General features: G+C 42.4%; 1 protein-coding gene across 3 annotated transcripts in view; it reads left to right on the forward strand.

Annotated features, from left to right (window-relative positions):
- Nucleotides 1-793: 793 nt before the first annotated feature.
- LOC138245722 (cationic amino acid transporter 2-like) overlaps nucleotides 794-18,497 on the forward strand; it is a 187,186-nt gene continuing 169,482 nt past the window's right edge. Inside the window, exon 1 of one of the 3 annotated variants that reach the window (XM_069199577.1) lies at nucleotides 794-949. In XM_069199577.1, the coding sequence (XP_069055678.1) occupies nucleotides 896-949 (54 nt within the window). In that variant the 5' untranslated portion in view covers nucleotides 794-895. Of the gene's footprint in view, nucleotides 950-1,096; nucleotides 1,294-18,497 lie in introns of those variants that run through there. The other 2 variants (XM_069199576.1, XM_069199580.1) reach the window with 2 other exon arrangements.

Genomic DNA, 18,497 nt, shown 5'->3' on the forward strand with positions numbered 1-18,497 from the left:
AGCTACCTCTATCAGCCTAAGCTGCTAGAACACTACTAATCTACTAATAAGGGATAACTGGACCTGGCACAAGGTGTAATTACCACAAGGTACCCACTATAAGCCAGGCCAGCCTCCTACACCACCAGACAACCAAACATTAATGGTTTCTATAAGAAGCTGAAAACCAACAATTAGAGACCCCAAATGTCAATACCGACACTAAAAGCTCAGCCGAATGTAAATAACAGTGAGATCGTTGTATAGTATGAGACACATGCATATAAAATAAGACTCCATGACATCAAATAGCAGATTACCACTATTATAAAACCAAAATTCAATGGCCACTCTTAAAAGCCCAAAGAACAGCAGACACAATCAAATGTTGACGTCTTAAAGATGCTGTAACCAATTGGAAATTTCAGTTATCGGGCACATGGAAACAAGTGGGTACTGCTAGATACCAAAAAGCGTAGAGAGGCTTTTAGGGCAGCCAAAAACCATAGGCCACCATCAGGGACTCAGAGGTTAATGGAGCCAAGCTTCAAAGTAGGAACAAACACTACCAGAGGAAAAGAGGCTTAGATAGGAAGGCACCTGTCAAGCCCTGAAACTATGAAAACTCTGTACAACACGAGTGCCTGGCCTGAATTCCTATGAATAAATCAAACTAAAGCGTTTCAACTTTTGTCAAGGTCTGTGAATCTGAGCTGAGTCAACAAAACATCCTGTAGTGCAAACAGAATTAATTAACAGCGGGTTATGGAGGCGGAGAAAAAGAAAACTAGTCAGTAACAGAGAGTGGGAGGCAGAGAAAATGAGGGTGAGGGATGCAAGCTGACTAAAAGTGCCAGGGGAGAAGTAGAGAAAGGAGGAGGGTGAGCCGGAGTAGAACAACAAAATAGAAGAGAGAATGAATGCGGAGAAAGGTGGGAGAGGTGAAATGTTTGCCTTTGCAGGACAACAAGTAAGTACATCCAAATATGAATTAAACTCTTGAATATCCGGGCTGTTCCTGCTGGTAATGTGCTCCCAAAACGCACCATTTGGAGGCAGCTGTGGGAAGAAAGCTTGCACACAGATTGTCCTTGTTCGAGTGAATGTCCGGTCAGCCGAGGGCAGATAGGTGGGCTTTGGACAAGAGGGGCAGGCCGCGATATGCATGCGAATTATTCAGATCCTGAGATCGCATGCACCCCGAGGGCACTCATGCCTCTCCTTCTTCACTGGCACTCCGCTCTGCCCGATCTTCCTCTCAGTCCGTCTCTGGCTGCCTCCGGAGAGGCACGCACGAGGCCCTGGAGAAAGGAGGTAAGTGCCTTCCTTGAGCCATGCGTCGATGCAGACCAAGAGGAATGGCTCGTTCAAAGGAGAACAACAAATGCCCTCATGATGCCCTCCTGCGCACATGTAAGCAAGGGCAAAGCCGGGGGACCAGCTCCGTGACACAAAGTCTGTGCCCTGAGATAGCTTGTCACTAGCAATGCTTGTTTAGTACTTCGTGGAGCGGCCATGTTGGCACCTGCACATGTAGCTGGCGGCAGACATCTGCTGTCTGTCTTCAGCTTCTACAGTCAGCGCATTCTCAAAAGCTCCTGCTGTGGGGGTCTTTCAGTCTCAGACCCTTCAAGGAGGATAGCTCTGCTGTCTGAGAAGTGGACCTTGAGGTAGAAAAAACTGTATCTGACCTACCTTTAGTTTGCTTCACTTGTTTGAGTGTCCCTGAATTGAACACAACCTGTCATTTACAGTGCTTAGAAAAGATAGACGTAAGGTATGTAATTTGTATAAAAACACATTGTTGCTTTTGTTGTTATTACCTCGAGTATTAGTGCACATAGAACTCGTTACAACTCCTGAGCCGGAAGAGAATAAGATGCCAGTGGAGCAAACGAAACGGGCGGAGCCATAAGGCGTGCAGTGTTCATCTAGCAGCCAATGCACACGTGCAAATCTCTACATTTTTTAAATAGTTAAGGCCATAGAGTGGAACAATGATAACAAAACAACAATCAGCCTGCGTTCAGATCCGATACGTCGGGACTAATCGCTTTTCCTCTTTCAAGATACCGCTCAGGGCCAGGTTTATACGGAAGCACTTGATCAAAACCATGGACTGTTAGCTCGCGCGTGTTGCTATATCTGAATTTAGCAAACCCGGTTGTAAACATGAAAGCTATTTTACTGTGTCATTTTTGTATTCGTGTGTTGTGCAATTGTCTAGTGCTTTCTTTTTCTTGAAAGTTTTATGGGGCAGATCCAGAAATAATAATAATAATAATAATAATAATAATAATAACGATGATTATTATTATAACTATTATTATTATTAACACATAATGAATATTATTATTACTAGTATTATGATTATTAACATCATTAACATTATTGCATCAACAATAAGTACAGAAATAATAATTGTTACTGTTATTATTACTTTAATATTATTACTATAATAATAGCAGCATTAGTATTGTTACTATTATCATTTTGATTCAGACTAATGCTTTAATAATCATAACAATATTAATAATAATAATAATAACAAAAATAATAACATTACTAACAACAATAACAATAACTAGTATTGTTATTATTATAGCATTAATCTTAATCAAAGTAATAATAGCAACAATACTAATGCTACTATTATTAGTAATAAAAACAGTAACAATTATTATTACTTTTATTATTGTTGATGCTATGTATTATTATCGGTATTCTTATTGTAATTATTATTAGCATCTCCATTATTAGTATTGTTGTGGTTTATTATTAGTATTAGTGTTATTATTTAGTATTATCATTATTATGTTTAAGGCTCTACCTGTTTGCTTCACTGTCCTCTTGGCCCTCTTCCAGCCCCAGGGGCTGTTCCATGCTACAGTAGCATTACAGCAACGTTGCATGACTATTAGGATTTTTCTTGTTGCTAAAACTACACTGCACCTTATGTTGGTTGATTAGCTTATTTTGTGTAAACCATCATTCAGTTTGGTAAATTTCCAAACTAAGGCTTAAATATTAAGACTTATTTTACCATCATTTACATTATGCCTCATTCTGGCCCTAACTTAAATGTTGGGGTTTGCTCTACATTTCTGCCTGTAGAATTTTAGTTCATTGCTGTCCACCTACCCTTTGGCATATTGTATTTGTACTCATTTATGTTTTTGGACTTTTTTACAAGAAGTGTTCTGGCTAATTAACAGACTTCATAAGCTGAATTTAAGGTGCCTGGTTACATCAAATGCCGTGAAGAGCAGGTGAATTGGTAGACCGTGGAGAAACATGGGGACCTCCCTGCGGGAGTGAGTCACTGGCATGGGAGGGAGCTCATAATCTGACAGAACTGTACCAAGATGGTGCTCTCCTCTTCATGGAGTAGCTGATTGCTGAGACTGCCCCTCTTTGGGGCAACATACAAAGGGACCCAGGCACACACTTAACAATCCAATACATCTTGTAATGTGGAAGGGTCACCACCTGATGCAATGGTTACCCTGCTCCTTGCGCACACATGCCTCTGTACCAGTTACTACACTGCGCCAACACTGGGATACCCACTGAGGTTGCTCTTGTACGGATAAAAATTGGCAGAATATCCTGGCATGCTCTGTGGTGGCATTTAGCAGTGCCCACTTCCTTCTTATACAGTACTAACAGTACTATATAATGCACGGAGCTTATCTCTCAACCTCTACATTAATCACACAGACTGTCCCCACTGTCGTACACCCATCGCTGACTTCCTACACATGTTCTGGATGTGCCCATCACTCTCCCAGTGCTGGCTAGGAATTACAACTCACCTAACATGCTGCACTGGTAACAATACCCTAAATATCTGGGAGGTGTGCCTGTTTGGCCTGATACGACGAACTAAGAAAACAAAGCAGTGGTATGGTCCATAGACCTGGCACTCCTCCTTTCCATACACTAGATCGCCTGCAGGTGGAAATTGCCCAATCCCCCCTCCTCTCCCTGCCTGTGCGCCCTCCATGGATGCCTGGGCACAAGCTGAGAGGTGGGCATTGCACCACAAGGACATTAAGGGCCTGCGCCATTACCCCATTACAGTCAGCTGACACGTTCTCCTGGCGGAGCTGCGTGCTAACCTGAGTGATGCTGGGTCCCCCCTTTAAACACAACAGGATCTGCCCCCTGCTGGCTCTCCACAACACTTGGTAGACACATCATACTATGGATACTACCGTTCACTCCGTCGGTCCCGTGAATATCTTCAAGCACTGGTGTCGCCCAGTTAATCCTGGTCCTTGGGGCAGGTGTAGGGTGGTTCTAACAACTGTTGTTACAACAAGTTTCCTTTTTTCAACGTTCATGTAATTATGCATTTCACCTCTGCTCAGGCGCATCAGACTCTATGCCACAGGTGACTGCAACCATATATATATTCACGGAATAACTTGTTTTGCTGTTACTGCAGAGGTAATGCACTGTGATGAGGCAATTAAGTTGGTATGTCTCTTACTTGCAGTTTATGTTATATGATGTAAAATGTTCGCGTAAAATGCACAATCATTTTTTTTTTTTTTAAATGAGCAGTTGAAACAAATAGACATGGCATTTAGGTTGATTAATTATGCACATTAGAATATTAGTGGTGATCTGCTATGAAATGGATATCAATGCATTAGGCAAATAAGAATTATATGGGTCATCACGCCTGGTTTTCAAGTGTGTTGACGTGCACTTAAATATATAACAAAAACAATGGTCCCTAATAGAAATTCTCAATAAAATTGTCTGCATTTAATGATCTGTCATATTAATCGATAAAAAGTATCTATCAATCAAGAACAAAATGCAGTGAGGTGATCAGATGTGTTTGGTGTTCAAGAGAAGTATGATTCTAACGTGTAATATACATTATAAATGTATCACAAATCAGAAAATGGCCCAGAATCGCACAGGCACATTTATCAAAAAGTGGGCCCGCTTTGCTAAGTCGATCCTGCTTAAAATATCACGATCATCATCACGATTCAAAAGTAACAAGAACCCGAGGGGAAAGCTTTATGAGGAAGGGGAGGGGGTGTTGGGGAAAACAGCAACATAATGTAGGGGAAATTAAGTTAGACATTACCATATACTCGTTTTGTAGAAGCATGTCATGTACAATACATACACTGTATTACGATTTCGCAAAAACTATTTTCAAACTGGAATTCTATGTGAAGCAACATATTGTGAAGATGCAGAGTAGTGGATCATAGATGCTCTGGAAATAAAGCATATGTGGAAGCGAAACTGGTGACCTTGCATATGGTATCGGGGTACCCCCGGAATGCTCTGTGGGGAGGCATCACTTTCTAGATAGAAAGGAGTACGGAATGGAGTGGATCTAAAATGTAAGGAAGGGAATTCATTGTGCTGTGCTGTGTAAATTTGCCAATGAAGATTGGATAAGAGGTGTACTTATGTCTGGGAGAACAGCATGGCTATAAGTAGAGGGCTACGGGAGCATTGCGTGAGCCTTCCTTGGTTGTCGGCTCACTTCTTTCAATTCTCTGGCCTACACGCCAGAGCTCGGGTACTCCGTACCCCTGAATACATGCCCAACTCCTAGGTGGTCCAAATGGCAATATTTAGTCGCGTAGCCCTCTAATACTTAATATCTGAGATGAGACTGAAATGGGATCCTATGTTTTAAAAACTCTGGTGTTCGATGGGCTTTTATGTTTGGCATGAATCCTGCATGCTCTGGAACAGAAGGCAGTGCTATGAGTCTCAACATAGTGCTTAGGGTAACTGCTACATCTGGGGAATTACAGCATCAGAGCAGCCAGGAACTACACTGACAGGAATCATATGGTGATTCAGGCAGGGGCCTCCTCTACTGGGGCCTGTCCATACATATCCCACGACTACAGGACAACAGCCAGAGAAACAATTCAATGCGTTTAGGAATACGTTTTGTCTCTTAAAAGAAGGGTTGGGTCTTGGATCAGTGTATTTGTAGTCAAATGCTTGATTCAGATAGAAGCTTGCCTGATACCTGCTGTGTCATCCATCTGAAGCTTGACTGTGTAGAGGAGCCTCCCACAAGGGGGTCATTTGTGTAAACACATTTGGAACCCTCCAAGAATATCAGAGTAAGGTGCTTAAGAACCTGGGTCTGCTTTTAGGTCCAGGAAAACGATTGCTGCAGCAGACACCTTCATGAATCGACCTTAGACGGGCCTGCATGGTGAGCAGGCTAGTGTCTGGTATCAGGAAAATCTTATTGGTAACTTAATTGTTCATAAGCTATTTTTTAGTGGCTGTAGGGTGTCTTTTCATGTGATGGTATAGGGTTGTAGTTAGAAATGGGGTCTTTGGTTGGCAGTCAGGTACATCCTGACCAAGCAAGGACCCTCACTCTAGTCAGGGCAAAGAAGAAACACACCTGGTTAGCCCCCACTCACCCCCTTGGTAGCTTGGCACGAGCAGGAAGGCTTAACCCAGAAGCAATGTGTAAAGTATTTGTACCAACACACACAGTAATGCAGTGAAAACACTACAAAATGGACACCACACCAGTTTAGAGAAATAGGCAATATTTATCCAAATCAAACAAGACCAAAATGACAAAAACCAACAAACACAAGTCAAGATATGAATTTTCAAAAGATTAAGAGTGTTACTCAATAGAAAACAATCGAAATGTTGATTTTACACAAAGTACCTAGTTTGCGTAAAAAATAAAGCCGCACGGGTGAGCATGAGTCGGAAAAGTCAGCGATGCATCAATTGATTACTCGCCAGTGAGGTTGTACGTCGTTTCTTCTCTGGTCGGGTAGGCAATGTGTCATTTTTCTCCCTTGCAAGAGAGCGATGCGTTGATTTCCGGACAGAGCACCTCAGATCTACGCATGTTCATGATGACTTTGACACCCAGCGATGATGCGTGAGAAATCCGGTCATATGGTGTGAGAAAACCACGATGCGTGGGGTTTGCGTCATAATCAGCCAACGCAAGCAGGTGTTGCATTGTTTCTCCAGCCGCGATGCATCGATCTCCCAGTTGCGATGCAGGTGGATCGTCGAGTTCAGCCACTAAGTGGGTGGCGTGTCAAAAATGTCCTTGCACGGTGTTCTGGCATGGTTTTTAGCTCTTGTTCTGCCAACTTCACCTTTCAAGGGCCCAGGGACTGGATAGGGCACCACTTGGCAGGGTAGGAGTCTCAGCAGATCGTCCAGGTGCTGGCAGAGGAAGTCTTTGATGGCCCTGAGCCTTCAAAACAGGAGGCAAGCTCAGTTCAAGTCCTTGGAGATTCTTCTTCAAGCAGGAATGCACAACAAAGTCCAGTCTTTGTCCTGTTTCACAGGCAGAAGCAGCAACTGCAGGATAGCCCAACAAAGCACAGTCACGGGCAGGGGCAGCACTTCTCCCCCAGGTCTTCAGCTCATCTCCTTGGCAAAGGTTCCTCTTGGTTCCAGAAGTGGTCTAAAAGTCTGGGGTTTTGGGTCCACTACTTATACCCCTTTGTGCCTTCGAAGTAGGCAAACTTCAAAGGAAAGTCTCTGTTGTTCACAAGATCCTGCCTTGCCCAGGCCAGGCCCCAGACACACACCAGGGGGTTGGAGACTGCATTATGTGAGGGCAGGCACAGCCGATTCAGGTGTAAGTGAGCACTCCTCCCTCCATTCTAGCTCAGATGGCTCATCAGGAAATGCCGGCTACTCCCCAGCTCTCTTTGTGTCACTGTCTAGAGGAGATTCACAAACAACCCGACTGTAAGTCTGACCCAGACAGGGAATCCACAAATAGGCAGAGTCACAGAATAGCCAAAGCAAGGGAATGTCTACTTTCTAAAGGTGGCATTTTCAAACTAACAATCTAAAAAACAACTTCACTAAAATTTGTATTTTTAAATTGTGAAATCAGAGACCCCAACCTCCATATTCCTATCTGCTCTCAAGGGGAATCTGCACTTTAAGAATATTTAAAGGCAGCACCTTTGTTAACCTATGAGAGAGATAGGCCTTGCAACAGTGAAAACTGAATGTGGCAGTAGTTCCCTATTAGGACATGTAAAACACATCAGTATATGTCCCATCTTTAACATACACTGCACCCTACCCATTGGGGGCTACCTAGGGCCTACCTTAGGGGTGCCTTACATGTATAAAAAGGGGAGGTTTAGGCCTGGCAAATGGGTACACTTGCCAGGTCAAATTGGCAGTTTAAAACTACACACACACACATACACTGCAGTGGTAGGTCTGAGCCACGTTTACAGGGATACTAATGTGGGTGGACAACCAGTGCTGCAAGCCCCCTAGTGGCATTTGATTTACAGGCCCTAGGCACCTCTAGTGCACTTTACCACAGACTCACTAGTAAATCAAATATGCCAATCATGGAAGAGCCAATTACACACACCCTTTACACAGGAGTGCTTGCACTTTATCACTGGTCAGCAGTGGTAAAGTGCCCAGAGTACCAAAAACAGAGTCCAGCACACAGTCAAAACAGGGGAAGTGGAGGCAAAAAAGACAGAGGAGACCATGCTAAGGATACCAGGTCTAACAGTTACATTAGCAAAATTCTCATATCCTCACTTGTTTGTGATGAAAGAGGCCTGTGGCACCACTTCAGAATGTGGAATATTGTGATGTGCAGGCACATGTTTGAATAAAGTAGAGGAGTTTTGTGCTGTGTCCTCATAGGGGTAGCCGTTCAGAAAGATTTTGTTACTGGCTTTCTGAGTGTGTGATATTTACATGACATGCTCGGATTTGAATCCTTGTCAAGGAACCTTTTCCAGTTTTACTTGCTGCTACTGAAACAATAAGAGCATGTTGATCTTACCCACGAAGGAAGGCCCTGAATTGGTGGATGAAGGGGAAGAGTGAAGTGCAAGCACCCATTGTACCCTTCCTCCCTGCAGGCTTCCAGATTGCAGTACATACTTTGAACCACAAAACTAGCAGCAACCATTCACCATATGGATTCTGCCTAGAGCAGAGGTGGCTGCCACTGAACGTAGGTGGCGGGGTGGGAGGCAGTGGTTAAATTTTGTTTTTAAAAACCACATACCTGCTCCTTTGGGAGATGTGTTCGTCTCTCCTCCATCCTCGTACTCTTCCCGGCAGCACACAGGCTCCCAGCCAAACATGACGCTGCTGTCACCAGCATGACAGCAGCATTGTGATTGGTGTGAGCGCCCTCCTTCGGTGCTTACACAGGGAGTGAGGGCCTGTACACTTTCTCTTCCCAGCTGTGCAATACAGCTGGGTGGAGAAATGCAAAGTGTGCATGTCTGTTTGGCTGGCCCAACACGACAAGACAAATAGACTTGCGCACTTATGGTGCACATACCCCTCCTCCTCCAGCCCTCCGCTGAACCCCTCCAGCCCAGTCCCGCCCCACCCTGCTCTAACCTGGCTCCCAGGAAAAATAAAATGATAATAACATGGCATCATTATCATTTTATTTTTCCTTTTACTTAATGCAGCTGCGCAACGCTCCTCCGCCATAGCGGAGGAGCCGCTCCTGGCCTAGAGGAGCTTCATCTTAGCAACACAGGTGTGAAATCTACCCAAAATTGCATTGTTGTGGCAGGAGTTGACTCTCTGAACTAGCATCCTCAAAAAGGGGTGGCCTAGTCAAGGTAGTTTGTGGCACCTGCCCCCAAACAGCTGTTTTGAAGAGGCAAGGATGGGACGTCTTGAGTCTGGTCATGTGTAGTCAGAATAGTCTGTATGGGGTGTTTTTCAGTTTGTTTGCAGGTATGTTGTTTTATCTTAGAACTTAGTTCCTTTTGTATTTGTACTTACTTTTGTGTGTAAAGTATTCTAATGTTCTACTGGACTAGTCTGTGCAAAGGAATACTTTGGAATAGATATAATAAATAGGCGGAGCTGTGGAAAAACGTCTCAGGCGGGGTTGACGAGTAACCCAGACAGAGTCATGTCTGCCTGTCATTTCCGAGTTTGAAGAAAAGTGAATGCTTTCTCATGTAGCCTGTGTAACACTGGGACAGCTCAGCCTTCTGAGACTTGAGTTATAACTAGATTGTGCTATAAAACAACCTATGAGATGTTTGCCAATACCAGTGCTTCATTTGAGCTGGTGGTTGCCTGTGGGGTCCACCGGCTCTCATTGTTGGGGGCTGGCACTTATTTTCCCTATGTGACATTTCCCAAGAATAAGCAAGAGAAAAAGACAAAAAGTGGAAAGACTGAGAAAGGGAAAGCTAAAAAAATTGTCACGAAGGGAGAAAGGAGAAACGTTCAAGAACAAAATAAACGGGCAGGTAGTGTTTTGTAGTGGATTAACAAGACATGAAGTGGATTCAGCACTACATAGCCGTGGTACGCGGCACACTGACAGTTATTACCAGCAGCAGTGGGCTTCTCTTCAGAGCTTTGCACACTGGTACTCATTCTTTTACAAATGAAGCACTAGCCGTCACATTTCCTTGCAACATGAGTGACTGCTCTATCTTCGTATATGTCTGCAGCTCTAAGAGCTCTTAGTTATGTATTACCTGGAGCATGCACCTGCTATCAATATGTGAGTTTGTGTGCACTACCCCATACCATGCACAGACAACTCTATATGAGTTACCTCAGTTTCTGGGCCCGATTTTAATAAAGAAGGACTTTACAGGATATACAGAGGGTTTTAAATATCTACAGTCTTTAGCTACGCCAGAAATTTGCTCCTCTGTACTTAGTAATATAACTGCTGCTGTAGTGTAGCCATTTTTAATGCCGCTTTCTGTGCATTTGCTTAACGTATTAGGCCTCTGTGCACTTTGCCTTAGATGCATTTTATTTAACCTCGCACTGTTATTTTACAATAACCAGTTTCACAGTCTTGTTTTTATTTCACTCTATCACACTGTTTAGCTTACTTCAGCACTGTGTTCTCAAACAATACATTCTTGCTCGCTCTGTGCTTCAGTCAAGGATACAGTCTGGTACATTGCCGATAGACGTGGTAGAAGTTTAGTCTTTATGGTTCGTAGAAAGTACACATCCTTACGTAGGGACGTTTCTTAGAATACCGGTGTGTTAGTTATAAAAACACTTCCTAGTCCTGGTACACGTAAGAGGGAGATTCCGACCAGGCACCCACAACTAGATGCTGACTGCCCTGTTGCAGATGCTGATCCAGATCACAGGCTTTTGCTCAGGTATGAGTGTTGATGTCCTCCCGGGGGAACCTAAAAGGCAGGCTTAGAGCTTCACATGCTGTGCTCAAAATATAACTTAGAGAGAGAACGTAATTTAGTTGCAATATGATAGCCTTATTCTTATGTTTCACTCTCCTTGTTACCATCTCAATCCTACTGTGTTGTATGGTTCTGGTTATTGCAGCTCACGCCTTGTTATCTAAAATGCAGTCGTTTTATTAAACCAATCTTTAAAACTCAAACTGCCTTTGTCATTTATATATGAGACCGCACTGTGTACGAGAGAACTGGTTGGGACCTGAGTGACCACGACTTCCCTGGGAAGCACTAAGATGTCATGCGCTCGGCTGCCCAATTGTCCCTTCCCTTCGGGAGAGATAAGGCACTGCTAGTTTGCCGGAGCATAACCCGGATTTGGGGTGACAAGGGTCCTTCGCCGTGGGTCAGACTTAGTCCCCCACACTGTGAACGATATTGCCGCCCAAAAATCCAATAGCCTCATTAGGATAATGAGAGCCTACGCAACACTGCAATCAGATTGAGGAAATCTCATGCCTTTTCAATTCTCTCTATGAAGTGTTTTGTAAGATCTGCATGCATTTTGGCTGTATTTTAAGACATTTTTAGCATTTTAATATTATATTTTGTAAATATTGTGCATGGATTTATTGTGCTTTATGGTCTTAGAATTTTTGATAAAGATTGATGATGATGATGAGTTACCCAGTGAAGCAGATCCCTTTGAAACCTGAAGCACATGCCATGCATTTACAGAGCAATAACTAGAGTGAATCCCTCCCTTGCCGTCGGTCATCGGGAACTGACATAAGGTGACCAGGCATCTCAAATTTAGTGGGACAGTCCGGAGTTTTCAATAGCTGTCCCAGCAGATTTCAATAAAGTTATCACGTCTCCGTTTTCAGAGAAGGTCGACCGAAAACACTGTTTTTATGTGTTCCACAGCAGGACTAGGTAGCAGCTCTTATTAGAACACAATACTGGGTTTAAAAATTGCATGTAATTTATACACTTATGGTCAGATGTACAAAGCATTTTTGAGGTCACAAAGAGCCCATTTTGTAAGTCTGGATGTTTGCGACCGCAATAATTTGTTTTGATGTACAAACACCAAACTGCAATTCTACTGAATTGCAATTTGGCTTTGAGATTCTTTATTTGAAAGGGGATGTTTGGCTACATCCCTTCCAAATATGGAATTATAATGGTATGCGTTAATGTTTTGCAACCAAATTCCAGTTGCAGAACATTAATATTTTACTACCTCCTCTAAGGAGCTGGTAAGCCATTCGCAAACTCAAATGGGAAGGGGTCTCTAGAGGACCCTTTTTTAAGAGTAGGAATGGATGACTGCCCACTCTTAAAAAATGAAACTTAAACATTTCATTTTTTTTTAAACACACAGCCTTTCCTTAAGGAGAATGAGTTGCATTTATAAAAGAAAGATTACTTTATTTAAAAGGAATCATCAAAATGGTGGTCTGCTGACCTCAGCAGGCCACCATCCCAGTGATGGCTGTCATTTCCCATGGGTCTCAAATTTCAACCTTCCTCATTAATATTCATGAGGTAGGTTGATTTGCGACCCATTAGGAATCACTAATTAAAAAATAAAAGTTTGACACATTAGGAATAGCGATTACCAAATAGCCATTCAGAAAAAATGCTGTTTGGAAATTGCTATTATTAAGGTTGGTACATCTGGCCCTCAGTGCTTCCATCCCAGTGTTTCTATATTGATGAGCACTGTCATTTAGGTTATTCTGTGTCGCTTGGTTGATATAAACTTGTAGTCCTTCTATTTTTGCAAAATGTCTCCATTTTTGGTTTTCAAAATCTGGTCACCCTAAGCTGACAGCATCAGATGTACCTTTGATTTGTGAAAACTCCAATTGTGAAACAACAAATTAACCTGTATGGGTCTGTGAATTGGGGCAAACATTATTCAAGAAAACACAGGAAATTAACAAGCATTTGCAATGCAAGAGGTCTCACATTTACTTGAGTTGGAGCTATTGGCATTGTAAACGCATAACTGGACTTTTTTGCCACTTTAATTGGTCAACCCTGGTGCATATTTTGGTCCTTTCTGCCATGTAATTCCAGTGGCCCTGCATATATCTACAGGGCTATTCCTACTGGAATATTTTTTTAAATAAGGCCCTTAAAACACAAACTACTCCCAGGTACAAAACATATTTACTTGACAGTTGGTACAGGTGACATTGCCCACGGGCAATGAATGAATAAATGTATTCCAAGAATGTGTGCATACTGGATCACTGTCCCTTTACTGCAGCCTGGGGAGTCGAACAAAACACCCATGATTATTCACACGCTGGAGGAGAGCGATCTCACATAATTTTAATTATCCTCAGTTAGTCTTAAACTGAGATATTAGTTATAAAATATTGATCATTGTACAGCATAATCAAATGTAAGCTCTCCTTGAGCTTAGTTTTATAAATGCAGGCGCACACAACTCAAGTTTCACAGACTCAACCATGTGTAGCTCATCAGGTCAGGTATCTTCTTTGTATTTGCAGCTTGTATCACGTTATAAAAATGAAACTACAAGTCCCAGAATGCAAAGCAGAAACATAAACTAAATAAGCGAATCACGCATCCAAGTAAGGAGCTGGACAACTCTACGAATACTAATCAAAGTTCTGTTTTCCAGCTTGTATCCTGTTATAAAAATACAACTATAAGTCCCAGAATGCAAAGCAGAAATATAAACTAAATGAGCGAATCACATTTTGAACTAGGGAGCTGGACAACTTTACAAATACCACTCAAAGGGCTGGCTTCCAACTTTATGATATTACAGTTGGAATGCCCTCTTGAATGGTATGTCATAGTAAAACACAGCAAAGCCAGGATTTCAGCACCTTACCTGACTGTTTTCATCACAGACTGCAGCTAAATCTCATGAGCTGGGATTGGCTCCCTGTCTAGGGTTTGAAAGCAGCCGCAGTGCATGAATTTCAGAAGTATTCATTAAGGAGTTCAGTAAAGTTGTAATATTGCGCTAAAACAAATAACTCATTATTCCTAGAGGCCCAAAAAAAACAAACATCTTTAAAGCATAAAATAGCTTAAACGCTATGCAGTTGCTGCATAAAAATGTTAAAGCACTAAATACTGAGGCAATGTCATTTTAAAGCTATATCTGACCTATATATTCCATGTCCAGCCTCTCCCGGCCCCTTCAGCTTACTGTTACAGCTGGTGTTTTTTTCACATTTGTGACATTTTTCTGTTGAGAGTGCATCTAATGTAAAAATGTCTTTCTGGAGAGAGAACATATTTTTGTTTAGTGGAAACTTGGAGTCATCATAAGGTAGAGCAGAGGGTTAATGTGCCTGCTTCAAAGAACATGTACTAGACAGATCACAAAGAGCATGTAACATAAAAAATGTCAAAATAACTCTGGCATCGATTTTCTTTCTGGAGAGAGAATGTACTTTTGTCTGGTGGAAGCTTGTAGCATCACAAGGTAGCACAGAGGGTTAATTTGTCTGTGGCAAAGAATGTGTACTAAGCAAATCAGAGTGCATATAAGGTAAAAATGTCAAAATAACTCTGGCGCTTAATGTTCTTTCTGGAGAGAGAATGGCTTTGTATTTCCAGGTCAAATGTTGACTATGAAGTCACTCGAGGTCTCTGGTATGTGTCCTGGTGACCCTTTGTTTTGTCCACGCTCCCTCCCCCTGTTTCTGACTGTAGTGATCTCCTCTCCCACACTGGACACAGTGGCTCCTGCCCACAGCTTTCTCAAGCATGACAGGCGAGGGTGCTTTTAACACACCTCAGGACCTGGAAGAAAATGTATTCCGCTGTGCGTGGAAGAGCTAGTGCTAATAAAAAGCAAATACATAAATATTTACCATGCATTATCCGAGAAGGTAATCTGGTAACCTACAGATCACGTGAATACAAGCCAAAAGCAAAAATTAAATGACTCTTAGTAGGTAACAGTGTAAACAATGTGAGCAGCCCTCTGATACCGCTGATCAAGTTTGTGCTCTGACCTCTGTGAGTGCCATGGCAGCCATGGAGCCCAGACAAAAGAAAACAAGCATTTGCACTGCAACGGGTCTTGCGTTTGCTCGCGTTAGAGCTATTAGTGTTGTAAACTCCTAACTGGACTTTTAATGCTACATAAACTAATAATGAAAAGTAAAACAGTTTCACATGTGCGAACCGATGATCGCCGTAAGTGTGAAGGAGACACAGAAAAGGAAACAGAAGTTTGCTCGCAGTGAAACTTATCGGCAAAAGCGCAAATATCCATGTTACCGTCAAAAGTGCAATTATCCATGTAACAGGGTTGATGTCATGCAAAGCGCTTGACTTCTGCCCATCGAGATCACGCTGAGTAGGAAATGAAAAGATAAAGTAGTCTAGAACCCAGCTGACAACATGGAGACTCGTATGTTTTCAGTAGCTTACGAGTGCGCTCGAGGTGGGTTAAACACCGGAAAAGGCATGACGTATGCATGCCTTTCACAAATGGAATCAATCGATTTTTAAAAGACAAGCCCACAAACTAATGAAAGTGACGGGCATGACATGGACGTGGTTAGAAACCCACAGAGACATTACAACATGGTTCACAGCGCTTGCACGCGATTGACCCTAAAAAGTAGTTCACCCACGCTGAAGTATATTGGCAATCGTGCAATGATTCATGTAACAGGGTCGGTCCCAAGACGGTTACAAAGTAACCTGAAGGAGGGACAAACGTAAGCATTTACCAATGACATCAAGTAATTGTTGAAAGGCAAGCCCATGAATGAATGACAGTGAAGGGCGAGAGGTGGACGTGGTTAAAAACCCACAATACTTACAACAGGTCAAAGCGCTGGTGCTCTTGACCTAAAATAGAGAAGATGCATAAAAAGCCAGAGACCAGGAGTAGAAAAGGACCTTTTCACTCCTGAAATGGATTTGAACGAAAGTTAAAAGAATGCTGAGGAGGAGATGTGGGAATAGGAAAGTGACATTTAGTTGAACACAGTAGTTCTCATATGATCTCTCTTTATGAGGCTGCCGTGCTGTAATGGGCATGGCACCAGAATATCACTGTAAGGATGTATCTGACTTAATATCTAGTGCAAAATGCGTTGGCTGTTTTATTTATACGTATATGGAAAATTTAACAAAAGAGAAGATATTCTCCTGATGATGTGGACTATGTAGACTTAATTGTTCTACTTTAAGTGGAGGACGTTCAAAATTCCTATTACTTTTGAACAGAGGACTGTTTCAAAATAATGTCAGACACAGCATTTACGAAGACTGGGTAGAGGTGGGCAGCAAACATATTATAGGAAGAGCAGAGCCAGACCTGAGCCAAGGGTCGGCTCTGGCTCTAAAAGCCTGTGCACGAGCTGAGACATGAAAATATTTGACATGCAGCAAACATAATATAAAGATATAACAAAGTCACTTTCAAAAGCATTTCTTTAACATGTGGATGCGTTTTACCTTGATACTTCAGAATATATCACTGCAATGAGAGGCATTTATTAAAAGTATTAGCTTTAAAAACATGAACTTAGAAATATTTATGCCCCCTACACTGACTACAATGCCACTAGTGAAATTAGAGGCAGTTCGGGTGTGTGTACTCCACATGTGTCATAGATTCTTACTATAGATAGACAAGTGGAGCAACATTGTAATCTGTTAAATTAAAAGATTTCACAAGCTGTTTGTGTACAGTGCAGTCCATGAGCTTCCAAGGTACTCTCATTTTGGATAATAAATTAAAAGGAGGCTCGGGAAAATAAGCTATTGCCCTAGCATCACATAATTTGTTCAAATGGGGATGCCGGGACTGAACCCAGAATGTCTGGTTTCACTTTGTAAATCAGCTACATGGGCACCTCTTGTCCTTGCCTCTTGAATTAAAGGTAATTTTTTACATGAATTCTTGGAGCATGGGGATAGAATGTGGGCAGGCAGACCCCACATAAAAGCTCAGCGTGTTTAGGAAAGGAGGGTCTAAGAGGACACAGAAATGAGCCAGAGCCAGCCCACTGACTTTGGATTCTGTAGTTGTATGACTAGGCTTGGAACAGTACAGTGGCCTACAAAGATGTGTTTGGTGCTCAGGCAGGGTCAAGCTCTTGGATGTGATTGGGTCACTCTACTCACTCCACTTTAGAATGCCACCTGGAGGGATTTAAGTGGGTCGAGTCCTGCCAGGTCTCACATGCGGCAATAATTAAACACTTTGAAATCTGACCTGCTCGAGGCCTGCTTGGTTTTCCATATGTAGTGTTTTTATATTTGTTTTCATGCACATATGACTCTTTATGTAAACCAAATCGCCTCTAGACGGCTGGATGAATTCTGGGTGTGAGTGAGAACTTTTGACAATACACACGTGAGAGCTCTGGAGATAAGTCTGAAGGCCATGGGCGCCATTTAGGGGTCTCCAGAGGTCGCAGCTGCGACCGCTGGCTTGCCCCTTGCTACCCTTGCCACTGCCGTTGCTACCCCTGGCCTCATAGGTGGCAAAACCACGTAGGTTGGGGCTCCCTTCCCTGGTTTTCTGTACGTTTTTATTACACAAATAGTAAATAATATTATTCACTACTGGTATAATAACTATTTAAGTGCAGTTTGCTGAAATATGACAATTTATAGAGGCTAAGGTAAGTAACAATGCTTTTAAATGTATGTTGTATGCGTGCTTGGGGATTAGAGTGTGTTTTTATGTGAGGGAGTGTGTGAATGTGTGCATATGTGTGAGTTAAAGTAAAGGAAGAATAGCATGTGATGTCATTTCCGCTAACCCTGTCATTTTGGTGAACTGGCGTCCATGCTGAAGGCAGTGTGAATTTTTCACTGTGCCTCTCTGTGTAACATAAAGGTGTTCAGACTTTATGGACATGCAGTCCTTGGCCTCTCTGCAGAGCACACATAGCATATGGCAAAGCATTTGAAGGAGGTATACAGCAGTCAAAAAATTGACCAACAACATCCACAAATAATAGAAATTATATCAGTGACACAACTATTAAAAATAGCTCAAATATTAACAACCACTTGAAGTAGAGGAGTGGACAATTGTTCGCACCAGTAGAGCAAAACATGAACACATAATCTTCATATCTTTAAATCTGTGATCCAATTTCTATATTTTCTATTAAACTGGAAAAACAATAAAGAATTACTAGTTCGCTGCTGTGCAGCTCACCAATGTGTACAAGGTTTTTATGCCTTGTGTATGGAAGTTGGCATTGAGGACCTAACTCAGCAGGGTGGTGGTGTGCCCATAAACTTCATCCTAAGAAGTCAATTTCTTAAAATACACCCTCTAAAGATTTCCGT

The sequence above is a fragment of the Pleurodeles waltl genome, chromosome 7 (genome assembly GCF_031143425.1).
Source record: "Pleurodeles waltl isolate 20211129_DDA chromosome 7, aPleWal1.hap1.20221129, whole genome shotgun sequence".
Lineage (NCBI taxonomy): Eukaryota > Metazoa > Chordata > Amphibia > Caudata > Salamandridae > Pleurodeles > Pleurodeles waltl.